Below are 16839 nucleotides of genomic sequence, written 5' to 3'. Positions count from 1 at the left end.
TGTTCATACCTTAAGTATGAAAACCTTAACTTTTCCTTTTTGGAACCTTTAATAATTTAATGTACGGTAAATGTCAAAGAATTTGAAAATAATTGGTTTTATTGAATATAAATAATTTAATATCAACAATACAATGCAGCACATCCTCAAAAACGATAAATACACATGTACATTTGATTCACCCTTCATTTCAGATCCAGTGACATTACAAATAGCATTTTGGTCAACTGTAAACTGAACAGACATGTTACAATCATGATAAAGCATATGAGATTTGATTCCATGTTGACCAAAACCTTTATAGACATAGACTGGATGACTTCATCTTGGTTATAAGGAACATTATGATAGACCTCTGCATCACTTTCTGTTGTTTTCAATGTAGCTCTCTAATATCTTCATCAACAATCCAGTCTCCTATGGGATATTAAGAGAATGCCATTAAATAATGTATTTTCTACTGCACAGTTAAATCTCTTGTCAGACCGGTTGAGGCTCACCTGGTTAAGATAATGCCATTAAACAATGCAATTTTGACACAAGATAGTCTCATTATAAATTGTACAGATAAATCTATGGTCATATACAGGTTGGTGTTGTTGATAGCTCACCTGGTTTTTAGAGCGGTTCTCTGTGTCATCTCTGAGTTGGGCTTGCAACGCGACCCTCAGCACATCTTGGAAGAGATTACCCATCCCGTTCTGCTCCGGACTCAAGGCGACCTCGAACGCATCCACAGACTGCCCATCGGGAGACTGGAGCAGAGGGCTATCCATGACACTCTTCTTGCCCATAAAATGACCTTGGAGGTAAGAGAAAGTTATATTTTGGTCATTTGATTCTCAAGTGAAATGAAATATTTCCAAACATGTTGAAAGTCTATATTTTGAAAGAGTAAATATAGCTTTCTTTGATAAGAGCTAGACTTAATCCATTGTTGTAATTAGGAATAAAAAAGATATAATTGCCAGATTTTACTTTCACAATTGTATGCTGTGTTGTAGATGAGATTGAGAATAGCCTTCGCATGCCTTACCTGTCGCCCAAAGATTCCCTCTTTGATTAACTTTAATTTTCGCAACTTTATTTCCAAGTTCGGTTAAATCAAAACTCACTGAAGTGGTTACAGAAATGTAAGAAAAAAGCACAAGGTAGGTAAAAAAACCAAGTTGGCAAACGTTCAAAAAAAATCCGGACATCTCTACGGAAGAAATAGGCTATAGAACTCTCCTCCTGGACGCAAAATTTCCAAATGGCAATAGAAGCGCAGTTATTCGTGACAGACTTTCAAACCCAATCCGATGCTGCATTTATACCATGCTGATCTGGGTGGGCTCTCTTGCGTGACACCGACACGAAGTCAGGGGAATTTTATGCAGAGCAATTCACAAGCATGGTTGTTGACTAAACCCAAGCTGTCAGTCATTCTCACAGTTTAAATCGGTCACAACGTAATGATTCGTACGTAATCTTTAAATCTATAAATGATATTTGCTGCGTAAATTACGGGCGATTAGCTCGAACAATAGGTGGCTTTAACATAGCCTATCAGTGTCAACAGCTACAGGAAACATGTCGATGTCAACATGTCAATGATTTCATAATGAATTAGTCCATAGTAAACTCAATTAAGGGCACTGCAGGGGGAAAATTCCAATATTCTTAGTTTAGAAGACTAATCTATAGATGAATAGGCCTATTTTGGAGAACTCTGCAATGCAACTATTGAAGTGGTTGATCATATTACAGAAGGCCTTATCAGTCCTCTAATACAGGACTAGTAAAGGCACAACTTTTTTAGAGATTTTTTTTTCTTTAAAAAAACAACATTTTATTCATATTTTTTTTTTTTATTCAGATGTTTCTGGGGGTGATGCAGCAGCTCTACTAATATATATGTATTATCAACAGAGAAGTCAGTATTAGCCCCTTGAGATAAATGTATATTTTAGGAGAAATGATTGGAGGTGTAAATTAGGTCCATTATCAGCTCTGCCCTCAACAGATCCCTTCAGCTTTCCTTACACCTTGGATGCATGGCAGGAAATTCAGGCCAACACATTGGATGCATCACAAATGGAAGCCTATACATCGTGCACTACTTTTGACCAGAGCACTATGGGTTATGTAGGGAATAGGGTGCCATTTGGGATGCAACCATTATTTCCTGCCAAGACACCCCCAAGGCCTTAGTTCCACATGAGTAGCCTGACATTTGGCTGTCAGTTGTGGCACACAGGCAGTCGTGGTCACTGGACCGGAGTCTCAGTCCCGCGGACCTCAGCCTCCGGTCTTAGGACAGGAGGGCTTGAACCCCAAATAGCACCCTATTCCCTATGTAGTGCACTACTTTTGACCAGGGCCCGTAGTGCTCTGATCAAAAGTAGTGCACTATGGAATCGGGTGCCCTTTGAGATGCAGAAGAGGACTTGCTGATTCTCACCCTAGAATTAAAGCTGTTGAGACAGTGTCCTTTTTGACACTTCAGGGTGCTAACTGGGAAGTTAAGTAAGAGAACTAGGCCTGCTACTTGGTATTGTCCCCTGTCTAACCTTTGACATCCAAGACTCCAGTCACACTGTTCCTTCATTTAGCCTGGGTGCCGTGGGTTTGTGTGACAGAAATTAGGATATTATGAATGGACTATCAAGACAACCAAGTGCATTGATGAAGGAGTTTGATGCAAGAGAGACAAAGTACGTTCAGACATTTGGGGCGGTTTCTCAGGGCACAGGGCATTAAGCCTAGTTCTGGAATAAAAGCATGGTCAATGTAAAATCTCCATGAAATCAAATCAAATGGTATTTGTCACATGTGCCGAATACAACAGGTGTAAATTTAACCGTGAAAATGTTTACTTCCGAGCCATTTTCAATAACACAAAGGAAATAAAATGGCTTACAAGTTGCTTCATTGTCCAGGACTTAACTTAATCTGTGACCGGGAAACTGTCTCTTAAGAAATTAAATTACTTGACAAGGACAATACTTGAAAGGTTGATTGAGGTCTATGGTCGAGCTGGACTCGACTTGCATGGAAGCCATGAATTTGAAGGGCTCACTGATTAGAGGTTATTTCATCTTAAAGTGCCGGAAGGATGTGTGAAGTACCTACAGACTGAGTCAATGCAGGTAATTCCCTAGAGACCTGGAAAGTGTTGGTCTCCCCCAAACATACCTGATTAACCCTTTGATGGGGATTAGACTATGTTGGAGGGATTTCCAGTATTCTATATAAAGACGTATAGGATTCACCATTAGATAAATTAGAAACGGTATAAGCAAACCAGGGCCACATCTAGACTGCATGTCCTTTTAAGATTGTCTGAATGTGAAGTAAAACAAATTGCGGTAACTGCTGTGCTTTAAAATCCCAGTCTACCACCATCAAACCTTCTATCACTCTACAATAGCAACATCCTCCAGAAATGCAAGATGATTTTAAGACTGACCACCCACGCTTAATTAGAATTTTAACTCATACCATCAGGGAAACTGTAAAGGGTCCATCAAATGAAGACTGTGAGCAAAATCTGCCTTAATATCTGTTGATAAATCATGTATAAAATATGGTTGTATTTATTGTATTATTGTGTAACAATTTTAACGGTGTGGGAGGAATACTGTTTGGCCGCGTCTCAAGAATATTTGGATGCTGTACAGTGTTTATTGAATAAGACCCTTTGTCAGGTTGCGTCCCAAAGCTTTAAAACGCTTGATTTGAAGAGGCAAATATTTATCCTTCATAACATCTTCATAGTAACTTTGTTAATTCTTTGTTCTTCCTCCCCACCCATGAGAGCATATACAGTGTCTTCAGAAACTATTCACACCCTTTGACCATACTTTGTTGTGTTACAGCCTGAATTTAAAATGGATAAAATTTAGATTTTGCATCACTGGCCTACACACAATACCACATAATGTCAAAGTGGAATTATGTTTTTAGACATTCTTACAAATTCATTAAAATAAATATTCTGAAATGTCTTGAGTCAATAATAATTAAATCCTTTTGTTATGTACGGCAAGCCTAAATAAATTCAGGAGTAAAACTTTGCTTAACATGTCACATAATAAGTTTCATGGACTCACTCTGTGCGTAATAATAGTGTTTAACATGATTTTTTTAATGACTACCTCATATCTGTACCCTCATATATAATTATCTGTAAGGCCCCTCAGTCGAGCAGTGAATTTCAAACACAGATTCAACCACAAAGACAAGGGAGGTTTTCCAATGCCTTACAAAGAAGGGCACCTACTAGTAGATGGGTAAAAATAACAAAAGCAGACATTGAAAATCCTTTTGAGCATGGTGAAGTTATTAATTGCACTTTGGATGGTGTATCAATACACCCAGTCACTACAAAGATACAGGCATACTTCCTAACTCAGTTGCTGGAGAGGGAGGAAACCACTCAGCGATTTCACCATAAGGCCAATGGTGACTTTAAAACAGTTACAGAGTTTAATGGCTGTGAAAGGAGAAAACTGAGGATGAATCAACAACATTGTAGTTACTCCACAATATTAACCTAAATGACAGAGTGAAAATAATGCAGTCTGCACAGAATTAAATAAAATATCCCAAAACATTCATCCTAAAGTAAAACAGCAAAATATGTGGCAGATAATTGAATTGTATGTCCTGAATACAAAGCGTTATGTTTTAAGGGGAAATCCAACACAACACATCCCTGAGCACCACTCTTCATATTTTCACGCATGCTGGTGGCTGCATCATGTATTGGGTATGCTTGTCATCGGCAAGGACTGGGGAGTTTGTTTAGGATAAAAATAAATGGAATAGAGCTAAGCACAGGCAACATCCTAGAGGAAAACCTGGTTCACTCTGCTTTCCAACAGATACCGGGAGACAAATTCACCTTTCAGCGGGACAATAATGTAAAACACAAGGCCACTGAATTAAAGTTGCTTACCAAGATGCCATTGAATGTTCCTGAGTGACCTAGTTACAGTTTTTACTTAAATTGGCTTGAAAAACTATGGCAAGACTTGAAAATGTCTGTCTAGCTATGATCAACAACCAACTAGACAGAGCTTGAAGAATTTAAATAAAGAATAAAGTGCAAATATTGTACAATCCAAGTGTGCAAAGCTCTTAGAGACTTTCCCAGAAAGACTGCTGTACACAGCTGTAAAGATGACTAACATATATGGACTCAGGGGTGTGAACACTTATGTAAATGAAACATTTCTGTATTTTATTTTCAATAAATGTCCAAACATTTAAAAAAAAAAACATGTTTTCTCTTTGTCATTATGGGCTATTGTGTGTTCAGGCTGTAACACAACAACATGTGGAAGAAGTCAAGGGGTATGAAAACTTTCGGAAGGCGCTGTATGTCAAAAGGGCAAACATCGGTTCAGAATATTATTAAAATAAAAAAAATGTATATATATATATACAGTACCAGTCAAAAGTTTGGACACACCTACTCATTCAAGGGTTTTTCTTAATTTGAACTACTTTCTACATTTTAGAATAATAGTGAAGACATCAAAACTATGAAATAACACATATGGAATCACGTAGTAACCAAAAAGTGTTAAACAAATCAAAATATATTTTATATTTAAGGTTCTCAAAGTAGCCACCCTTTGCCTTGATAACAGCTTTACACACTCTTGGCATTCTCTCAACCAGCTTCATGAGGTAGTCACCTGGAAGTAGTTAACAGGTGTGCCTTGTTAAAAGTTAAATTGTGGAATTTCTTTCCTTCTTAATGCGTTTGAGCCAATCAGTTGTGTTGTGACAAGGTAGGGGTGGTACACAGAAGATAGCCCTATTTGGTCAAAGACCAAGTCCATATTATGGCAAGAACAGCTCAAATAAGCAAAGAGAAATGACAGTCCATCATTACTTTAAGACATGAAAGTCAGTCAATCCAGAACATTTCAAGAACCCTTTCTTCAAGTGCAGTCACAAAAACCATCAAGCGCTATGATGAAACTGGCTCTCATGAGGACCGCCACAGGAAAGGAAGACCCAAAGTCACCTCTGCTGCAGAGGATAAGTTAATTAGAGTTACCAGCCTCAGAAATTGCAGCCCAAATAAATGCTTCAGAGTTCAAGTAACAGACACATCTCAACACCAACTGTTCAGAGACTACGTGAATCAGGCCTTCATGGTCAAATTGCTGCAAAGAAACCACTACTAAAGGACACTAATAATAAGAAGAGACTTGCTTGGGCCAAGAAACACCAGCAGAGGACATTAGACCGGTGGAAATCTGCCCTTTGGTCGGATGAGTTCAAATCTGAGATTTTTGGTTCTAACCGCTGTGTCTTTGTGAGACGCAGAGTAGGTGACTGGATGATCTCCGCATGTTTGGTTCCCACAGTGAAGCATGGAGGAGGAGGTGTGATGGTGCTTTGCTGGTGACACTGTCAGTGATTTATTTAGAATTCAAGGCACACAACCAGCATGGCCACCACAGCATTCTGCAGCGACACGCCATCCCATCTGGTTTACGCTTAGTGGGACTATCATTTGTTTTTCAACAGGACAATGACCCAACACACCTCCGGGCTGTGTAAGGGCTATTTGACCAAGAAGGAGAGTGATGGAGTGCTGCATCAGATGACTTGGCCTCCACAATTTCCAACCTCAACCCAAGAAAAGAAAATCTCTTGAATGAGTAGATGTGTCCAAACTTTTGACTGCACATATATACTGAACCAAAACATAAACGCAACAATTTCAAAGATTATAAAGTTACAGATCATATAAGGAAATCAGTCAATGTAAATAAACTCATTAGGCCCTAATCTATGGATTTCACAACTGGGAATACAAATCTACATCTGTTGGTCACAGATACCTTAAAAAAAGGTAGGGGCGTGGATCAGAAAACCAATATCTGGTGTGATCACCGTTTGCCTCATGCAGCGTGACACATCTCCTTCGCATAGAGCTGATCAGGCTGTTGATTGTGGCCTGTGGAATGTTGTCCCACTCCTATTCAATGGCTGTGCAAAGTTACTGGATATTGGCGGGAATTGGAACACACTGTCGTACATGTCGATCCAGATCATCCTAAACATGCTCAATGGGTGACATGTCTGGTGAGTACGCAGGCCATAGAATAACTGGGACTTTTTCAGCTTCCAGGAGTTGTGTACAGATCCTTGCTACATGGGGCCATGCATGATCATGCTGAAACATGAGGTCATGGTGGCGGATTAATTGCACGACAATGGGCCTCAGGATCTCGTCACAGTATCTCTGTGCATTCAAATTGCCATCTATACATGCAATCGTTTTTGTCTGTAGCTTATGCCTGCCCATAACCCCATCGCCACAATGGGGCACTCTGTTCACATCAGCTAACCGCTCGCTCACACACCACCATACACTTGGTCTGTGGTTGTGAGGCCGGTTGGATGTACTGCAAGATTCTCTTAAACAACGTTGGAGGCGACTTATGGTAGAGAAATTAACATTCAATTACCTGGCAACAGCTCTGGTGTACATTCCTGCAGTCATCATGCCAATTGCAAACTCCCTGACATCTGGCATTGAGTGGTGACAAAACTGCACATTTTAGAGGTCTGTTTATTGTCCCCAGCACATCAGCTTCTTGATTTGCCACACACGTCAGGTGGATGGATTAACTTGGCAAAGGAGAAATGCTCACGAACAGCAACGTAAACAAATTTGTGCACAAAAATATTGAGAGAAACAAGCTTTTTAGACTGCATGTAAAATAATGGCATTTTGAAAATGCACAAATGTGTTTGTGAAGTTATGCTTGAATATAAGAAAAAAAACACTAGATGCATAAGTTACCAGAATGCAGGATAGAGGGTAACAGATGTCATATTTAATGTCAAACATATCACTTGTCATTCAATATTTCAAGCAAAGCAAAACCTAATTGAAGTGAAAACAAAATACACAATTAACCATCTAAAATGTTGGATTCATGTTCTGAAAAATCAAATAAGAAATACAGCTCTTTATTCTACTTAACTTATATCTAATTTCCCTCACAAAAATAATGAACGCTTGTTTTTTTATAATGTAAACACTATCCACAATTCAAAACATATGGTACAGAAAAAGCAACTTAATTTGACATAATCAACATAATTCTCTGTCTTGAAAGGCATGGTGGGGTGGGGATTTCCAATTTTTCCTCTGTGGCAGATAGTTAGGTAGTCTCTTCCTCACTCCCGATGGACCAGGACAAACAGACCGAGCAGGAAGAGAACAGCGTACTGGGAAAGGGAAGAACAACAAAATACTAGTATCCCTGTTCCGAGGATCTGAAACTAACAGCTTTCCGTCTGCCAGTTGCTCTCCCACTGTTTAGTGTCTGGCTGCTGGTCAGGCTCTCTAACCTTTAGAGTACCTGCATCACGCTCCTAATAAGGCTGAATTTAGTAAACAATTCATAAAACCTTAAGTGATTTTCCTTCTAGTGATGACGATGTAAAATATCTTACCTTGAATTTGGGATAGTCGTTCATCAGAATGGTAACGATTCCGATGTAGGGCACAAACCTGGAGACAAAATTGACATTCAACATCAGATGACATGTTCATGACAATGTCATGACGCTGTTATGATGTACAATTCAAGTAAATTATTACCTAACATTACATCTTCAATAGTTAAATACAGTGGTGGAAAAAGTACTCAATTGTCGTACTTGAGTAAAAGTAAAGATACCTTCATAGAAAATGACAAGTAAAAGCCACCCAGTAAAATACTACTTCAGTAAAAGTCTAAAATTATTTGGTTTTAAATATATTTAAGTATCAAAAGTAACTGGAATTGCTAAAATGTACTTAAGTATCAAAAGTCAAAGCATAAATCCTTTCAAATTCCTTATATTAAGCAAATCAAACGGCAACATTTTCGATATACGGAGAGCCAGGGGCACACTCCAACATAATTTACAAACAAAGCATTTGTGATCAGAGGCAGTATTGATGACCTGGGATGTTCTCTTGATAAGTGTGTGAATTGAAAAATGTTTGGGTGTCATGGAAAATGTATGGAGTAAAAAGTACATTATTTTCTTTAGGAATGTCCCAGGCACTCTCATTTGTTGACTTCTGTAATCGAAAAAGCCTTGGTTTCATGCATGTTAACATCAGAAGCCTCCTCCCTAAGTTTGTTTTACTCACTGCTTTAGCACACTCTGCCAACCCTGATGTCCTTGCCGTGTCTGAATCCTGGCTTAGGAAGGCCACCAAGAATTCTGAGGATGTCCATACCAAACTACAACATTTTCTGTCAAGATAGAACTGCCAAAGGGGTAGGAGTTGCAATATACTGCAGAGATAGCTTGCAAAGTTCTGTCATACTTTCCTGGTCTATGCCCAAACAGTCCGAGCTTCTAATTAAAAAAATTAATCTCTCCAGAAATAAGTCTCTTACCGTTGCCGCCTGTTATAGACCCCCCTCAGCTCCCAGCTGTGCCCTGGACACCATATGTGAATTGATTGCCCCTCATCTATCTTCAGAGTTCGTTCTGTTATGTGACCTAAACTGGGATCTGCTTAACACACCGGCAGTCCTACAAGCTAAGCTAGATGCCCTCAATCTCACACAAATCATCAAGGAGCCCACCAGGTACAACCCTAAATACGTAAACATGGGCACCCTCATAGATATTATCCTGACCAACTTGCCCTCCAAATACACCTCTGCTGTTTTCAATCAAGATCTCAGCGATCACTGCCTCATTGCCTGCATCCGCTATGGTTCCGCGGTCAAACGACCACCCTTCATCACTGTCAAACGCTTCCTAAAACACTTCTGCAAGCAGGCCTTTCTAATCGACCTGGCCCGGGTATCCTGGAAGGATATTGACCTCATCCCGTCAGTCGAGGATGCCTGGTCGTTCTTTAAAAGTAATTTCCTCACCATCTTAAATAAGCATGCCCCTTTCAAAAAATGTAGAACTAAGAACAGATATAGCCCTTGGTTCACTCCAGACCTGACTGCCCTTGACCAGCACAAAAACATCCTGTGGCGGACTGCAATAGCATCGAATAGCCCCCGCGATATGCAACTGTTCAGTGAAGTTCGGAACCAATACACGCAGTCAGTCAGGAAAGTAAAGGCTAGCTTTTTCAAACAGACATTTGCATCCTGTAGCTCTAACTCCAAAAGGTTTTGGGACACTGTAAAGTCCATGGAGAACAAGAGCACCTCCTCCAAGCTGCCCACTGCTCTGAGGCTAGGTAACACGGTCACCACCAATAAATCCATGATAATCGAAAATTTCAATTAGAATTTCTCTACGGCTGGCCATACTTTCCTCCTGGCTACCACCCCCCCCCCCCCCCCCGCAGCTACTTGCCAAAGCCTCCCCAGCTTCTCCTTCACCCAAATCCAGGTTGCAGATGTTCTGAAAGAGCTGCAAAACCTGAAACCGTACAAATCAGCTGGGATAGACATTCTGGACCATCTATTTCTAAAACTATCTGCCTCCATTGTTGCAACCCCTATTCCCAGTCTGTTCAACCTCTTTCGTATCGTCCGAGATCCCTAAAGATTGGAAAGCTGCCGTGGTCATCCTCCTCTTCAAAGGGGGTGACACTCTAGACCCAAACTGTTATAGACCTATATCCATCCTGCCCTGCCTCTCTAAAGTCTTCGAAAGCCAAGTTAATAAACAGATCACTGACCATTTCGAATCCCACCATACCTTCTCCGCTGTGCAATCCAGTTTCCGAGCTGGTCACGGGTGTACCTGAGCCACGCTCAAGGTACTAAACGATATCATAACCGCCATCGATAAAAGACAGTACTGGGCAGCCGTCTTCATTGACCTGGCCAAGGCTATTGACTCTCTCAATCACCGTATTCTTATCGGCAGACTCAAATAGCCTTGGTTTCTCAAATGACTGCCTCGCCTGGTTCACCAACTACTTCGCAGACAGAGTTCAGTGTGTCAAATCGGAGGGCCTGTTGTCCGGACCTCTGGCAGTCTCTATGGGGGTACCACAGGGTTCAATTCTCGGGCCGAATCTTTTCTCTGTATATATCAATGATGTCGCTCTTGCTGCGGGTGATTCCCTGATCCACCTCTACGCAGACGACACCATTCTGTGTACATCTGGCCCTTCTTTGGACACTGTGTTACCTAACCTCCAAACGAGCTTCAATGCCATACAACACTCCTTCCGTGGCCTCCAACTGCTCTTAAACGCTAGTTACACCAAATGCATGCTTTTCAACCGTTCGCTGCTTGCACCTGTCCGCCCGACTAGCATCACTACCCTGGACGGTTATGACCTAGAATATGTGGACAACTACAAATACCTAGGTGTCTGGCTAGACTGTAAACTCTCCTTCCAGACTCATATTAAACATCTCCAATCCAAAGTTAAATCTAGAATCGGCTTTCTATTTCGCAACAAAGCCTCCTTCACTCACGCCGCCAAACTTACCCTAGTAAAACTGACTATCCTACCGATCCTCGACTTCAGCGATGTCATCTACAAAATAGCTTCCAATACTCTACTCAGCAAACTGGATGCAGTCTATCACAGTGCCATCCGTTTTGTTACCAAATCACCTTATACCACCCACCACTGCGACCTGTATGCTCTAGTCGGCTGCCCCTCGCTACATATTCGTTGCCACTGGCTCCAGGTCATCTAGAAGTCTATGCTAGGTAAAGCTCCGCCTTATCTCAGCTCACTGGTCACGATAACAATACCCACCCGTAGCACTCGCTCCAGCAGGTATATCTCACTGGTCATCCCCAAAGCCAACACCTCATTTGGCCGCCTTTCCTTCCAGTTCTCTGCTGCCAGTGACTGGAACAAATTGCAAAAATCGCTGAAGCTGGAGACTTATATTTCCCTCACTAACTTAAAACATCAGCTATCTGAGCAGCTAACCGATCGCTGCAGCTGTACATAGCCCATCTGTAAATAGCCCACCCAATCTACCTACCTCATCCCCATATTGCTTTTATTTACTTTTCTGCTCTTTTGCACACCAGTATCTCTACTTGCACATCATCATCTGCTCATTTATCACTCCAGTGTTAATCTGCTAAATTGTAATCATTTCGCTACTATGGCCTATTTATTGCCTACCTCCTCACGCCATTTGCACACACTGTATACAGACTTCCTTTTTTTCTATTGTGTTATTGACTGTATGCTTGTTGATGTCGCACTGCTTTGCTTTATCTTGGCCAGGTCGCAGTTGTAAATGAGAACTTGTTCTCAACTAGCTTACCTGGTTAAATAAAAGTAAAATGAATAAATTAAAATGTATATTAAATATTAAAGCCAACTACAGACACAGAAAAATACTACTTAAGTAGTACTTTAAAGTATGTTCACAACTGGTTAAATAGTTGAGAAGGGTTAAAGCAACAAAAAAATCCTGTGACTGAAACTTGTCTGGGGCCAAGTTAACCTGCCCTTTCATGTCAGAAAGTCACGGCCATCATGCTTTCAGGGAAAGAGGATAATTGTGTACATGTATTAGACCTAAACTGCGAGTTTGACCAATTCCAGTCCCCTTCCTTAGAGGGTCCGGGGTCCACCCTGGGATAATTTGTAAGTATAAGACTGAGAAGCTCAGTTCTGGTGACTTTTTAAAGGGACATTCAGCTCCAAAATGCAAATAAAATTATGCTGAAACCATTTCAAATTAAATTACCACCTCCAGAAATGTGTCCAATAAAATATTGGTAAAATCATATTGGACCATGCATATAGCCTATGCATGGTCTATATTATCAGATATGCTATAAGCAATATCACCTGTAGCCCAACTGATGCAGCATAGTGACTATAAAATGTACACAGGCTGAAGCATGGAGTTTGTCCATCTGCATTTACCCATTGGACACAACATCCTGATTGTTATTAATAACTATACTTTTATTATAAATATACTGTATATCAATTAATTATTATTCACTCGAAAAATTTGATATTTTTGGTTTCTATTACAAACTGTCATTGTCCATTTAAGACACTGTTGCCCCTTTTAGAGCTGTTGCATATTGATTCAAAGTCTTTTCGGTCAGCTGGATCATTTGGCTCCTTTCACCTAAAAGAGCTTCTCATTTGGCTCCCAAATGGCTCCTCATCAGTAGTGCTTAGAAATTTACATAAAGCCATGAAAAATGGTCAACCCCTAATTTAAAGCCTAAAATGTTACCTACCATTATGTCAGATCGTGAAATTTGAGTTCAAATACATTTTTACCTGACCAAATTATTAGATGGCTTGCAAAAATAAAATAAAAAAGACAAAAAAATGTAAAGCACTGAAAAAAATTGCGTAGTGCAGAATGAGGGTATCTCCTCACAGTATGGTTCCTGCACTGAGGAATTACCATCTTCAGAGAATACTTTTTATAATTTATCTGCAGATAGTCGATGTCTGGAGATCAAAAAGCAGCAGTATGCACACCAGGGAGTCAAATAAACAGACTTTTTTGGTGCAAAAAATAACCTAATCCTTTTTGCGAACAAACTGCCCATCACTACTTTGCGCAGAAGTGCCTAAACCGTGCTCTGTTGTAACCAGAGCATTTCTAAAATGATGCCACTCACATAATTGAAGGAGTAGAGAAATAAACGTGGTAGCAATGGAAAACTGGGGGGATCCTCTTAAATAATAAAAAAAAAGGGCCAAACCCACTTTCAAAATACATTTGCCAAAACTGCTCTCGCAACTTCAATGTGCCTCGAGTGTAGGGATGTGACAAATGGAAAAATGTTCTTAACTTTTAAACTGCCATTTTCATCTGAATATCCAAGTGTCAGCAACAGTATGTCAGTTCAGTACACACAGCGTAACAGAGAAAATAACATATTTGATAATACATTTATTTGGGAAAATATTACTTCATATTAGGATATGTGATCTCCAAATCAGCCCCGCCCACACTTTTCCCCCTGAGATTTTTATTGCGGATCTACACTGATCTCAAATCCGTCACTGATGGAGAACTTTAAACCATGCTTGAGCCCTTCCACTACTACAGGCTAGATGAGCGCAGACTCAAGTTCAGTTTAATTTTGCACTAAATAATATCTCAAGGGAAATGGTATCATATAGATCCAGTGAAGTGAAGCATGAGACTGAAGTCATACAGCAGACTAAGCCTAGTATCACTCTGGTGGAATGAGATAAATGCTCACCCTCTGGCTCGTCCCACCACGTCTTTCTTCTCTAGCCAGTGCTGTCCCGGCTTGTACAGCCCTCTGTCATCTACAGAGTTGTTGTCACCTTTGGTCAGGAACTTGATTTCGCCATTTTCCCTGGAGATAATCAACATTTAGATTTAGTTTGGATGTCATACATCGATTTCCTGGCCCCAGAGCAGCTTATAAAGTTGCTTTGACAATGACATTTATTCAGTTACCCAGCATATATAAAAAAAAGCATATACAAGGTAAGAAATATTACAGAATATTTAGAGCCTAGTTTGAGTGTTATGTAGCAATACAACATTTTGGGGGGAAGTAGGCCTTCTTAAACTTGTAACAAACAAAGAGAACTATCCCGAGAGAGAACTAGCACATTTCAATAACTACAGAAACATCATAGACCAACTTTTCATGAATCTTTAGTACTCTGTGTACTATGGGGATCTCTCTGCCCTCTATCCTGAAGACCACAATCTCTCCGACTCTGATGGGGTCCTCGACCCGGTTTGTCAGGAACAGAAGGTCTCCTCGATGGAAAGCAGGCTCCATACTTCCACTGAAACCAAGGACATGTTACAGTCAAGGATAGACAGGTTACTTAAAATTAGCAGATGCGCTTCAGACAAACAGTAGGTATGTTGGTGCTACACTTTGGTTGTGAAAGTGGGCAAATCTCCCCTTACTATGTAAAGCGCTTTGAGTCTATTGAAAAGCACCCTATCTACATAAATCCAACACCAATGCTTTACCTGAGGACGACAACAATAGGGCTCTCGCTGCCTGTCACGACCATCAGTCCTTTCCAGATCATCAGGGCTGAGGACACTATCATACCAAAATTCAGCACCTGGTAGTAGAGCTGAAAACAAATAAGACAGGTTGTCAGGTTGAGACGAGGATAAGCTAGTGTTCGCTTATAACAACTATATCTACCAACAGCTGGTCCTGGGGACTAACAAGGTGTGCAGGCTTTTGTACCAACACAGCACTAATACATATGTTTCAGTTAATAAAGGGTTTGGTGATCAGTAGAATCTAGTAGAAGCCTGCACACCTTGTTAGTCCCCAGGCTGGAATAAAAGTCTGCACACTTTGTATGTCCTCAGCACCAGGTTTGAAGAAGACTGAAGTAACACCATATTTAGGCAGAGAGGAAATTGCACTGGCTAAAGCTACATTGATTTTGCAAGGTTATTAGCTAGTTATTTTGACAACCCAGTTTATCATGCATGTTCAATAGGTGATGTAACGTATTTAACTAGCAGGGTCATTTTCTTTGTACATGATTAAGACCACACGGAAAGCTGGGTAGCTAGTTAGCATAGACGACTTGACATTTTAAGCAACGTGTTATTAACCAGCCGGCTAATGTTGCTAGCATAACTAGATAGCTAGCTAACTAGCCTTGGAAGAATCCGTCACATTCACACATCAAAAACAATATTATCGTACATACCTGGCGCTTATTCATCCGCCGCACATCATCAAGGAAATCTATAGACAACATCGTCCCGGTATTGAGTTTATAAAATTACCTAAATTAAATAAAAACCAGTCATCGATACATAAAAAGCGAACATATGGATTAACGTCCGAGAAACTTGCATCCAAATCTTCCGGGTACCCTCAGCCGGAAGTTCCGCCCACATTCAAAATATTTTGTCGAGGTGTCGCTTCTCGATACGGGGGCTGGCAGACAGAAGGTTTGGATATGCAAATTTTAAGAGCTTTCATTCACTTATGTAGTGAACACCCGATTCAATTGCAATCAGTCGATCTAATCGACAACTATCATTAGAAATCAAGCGATATGAATCAGACAGTGGGGCACCGCCTGCAATGAATGTATAAAAACTCTAAAAGCATAAAAAACTATGAGGTCTGAAATATAACAAAACAAGATAGAACTTTCTACAGGCTGGCACACGTTATTATAACATTCACCAGAGAGACAATCACTAGGAAGATTGCTATGTATTGGCCAATGAGAGGCTTTGAAGCCACCAGTCTGCCATATTGTAAGAGACAATTAAATCCACCAGCACAGAGAGAAAACTCTTCACTAGTGACCTGAAGAGAGAAAACCCTTATCCAGTGACCTACAGAGAGAAAACCCTACTCCAGTGAACTACTGACAGGTCCCATCATCTCTCTCTCTGACTGAGCAGGGTTTCTGTCACAGGACAGAGGGAGTGAGGCAGGGTAGTAGATTATCTTGACAGAGGAGAAATGCTCACTAACAAGGATGTAAACAAATTTGTTCACAACATTTTGGGGATCTTGTTGCGTTTAAATGTATTTATATTTTTGTTCAGTATAATTGCCATCAGCACTTCTGATTTGAGCAGTTCATTGACATTGACACACAACTCTAAGGAAATGAAAGACACAGAATATTGCTGGTCCCCAGTGCTTAATGGCTACAGGAATTTCTTATAATTTCTTTATCTTCGTTTTCTTTTAACCCAGCACCGGGATTCTCATGTGTGGAATGTGCATAACACATTATTTTTCTTCATCGACACACAAGTCTGCCTTGTATGTGTGAGAGTGTGCATCTGCGTGCATTGAGTTTGCATGTGTGTGTGTGTGTGTGTGTGTGTGTGTGTGTGTGTGTGTGTGTGTGTGTGTGTGTGTGTGTGTGTGTGTGTGTGTGTGTGTGTGTGT

At 40.4% G+C, this 16839-nt stretch overlaps 2 protein-coding genes across 2 annotated transcripts; both read right to left on the bottom strand.

The window, feature by feature from the left end:
* Window positions 1–319: 319 nt before the first annotated feature.
* On the bottom strand, window positions 320–1199 carry nmbb (neuromedin Bb). The gene is made up of 3 exons (XM_038985045.1): window positions 1037–1199; window positions 612–802; window positions 320–417 (listed from the first exon to the last, which is right to left on the bottom strand). The coding sequence occupies exons 1-3, from the start codon at window positions 1197–1199 to the stop codon at window positions 361–363; spliced, it is 411 nt and encodes a 136-aa protein (XP_038840973.1). The 3' UTR covers window positions 320–360.
* A 6629-nt stretch (window positions 1200–7828) lies between these two features.
* Window positions 7829–15807, bottom strand: LOC120039634 (signal peptidase complex catalytic subunit SEC11A-like). Its single transcript, XM_038985047.1, has 6 exons — window positions 15629–15807; window positions 14922–15031; window positions 14579–14728; window positions 14164–14283; window positions 8476–8533; window positions 7829–8247 (listed from the first exon to the last, which is right to left on the bottom strand). Exons 1-6 carry the CDS (start codon window positions 15677–15679, stop codon window positions 8197–8199), a joined length of 540 nt encoding a protein of 179 aa, XP_038840975.1. The 5' UTR covers window positions 15680–15807; the 3' UTR covers window positions 7829–8196.
* Window positions 15808–16839: the final 1032 nt, after the last annotated feature.

This window comes from Salvelinus namaycush, unplaced genomic scaffold (genome assembly GCF_016432855.1).
Source record: "Salvelinus namaycush isolate Seneca unplaced genomic scaffold, SaNama_1.0 Scaffold286, whole genome shotgun sequence".
Lineage (NCBI taxonomy): Eukaryota > Metazoa > Chordata > Actinopteri > Salmoniformes > Salmonidae > Salvelinus > Salvelinus namaycush.
This window is presented reverse-complemented; position numbering and strand designations above follow the sequence as displayed.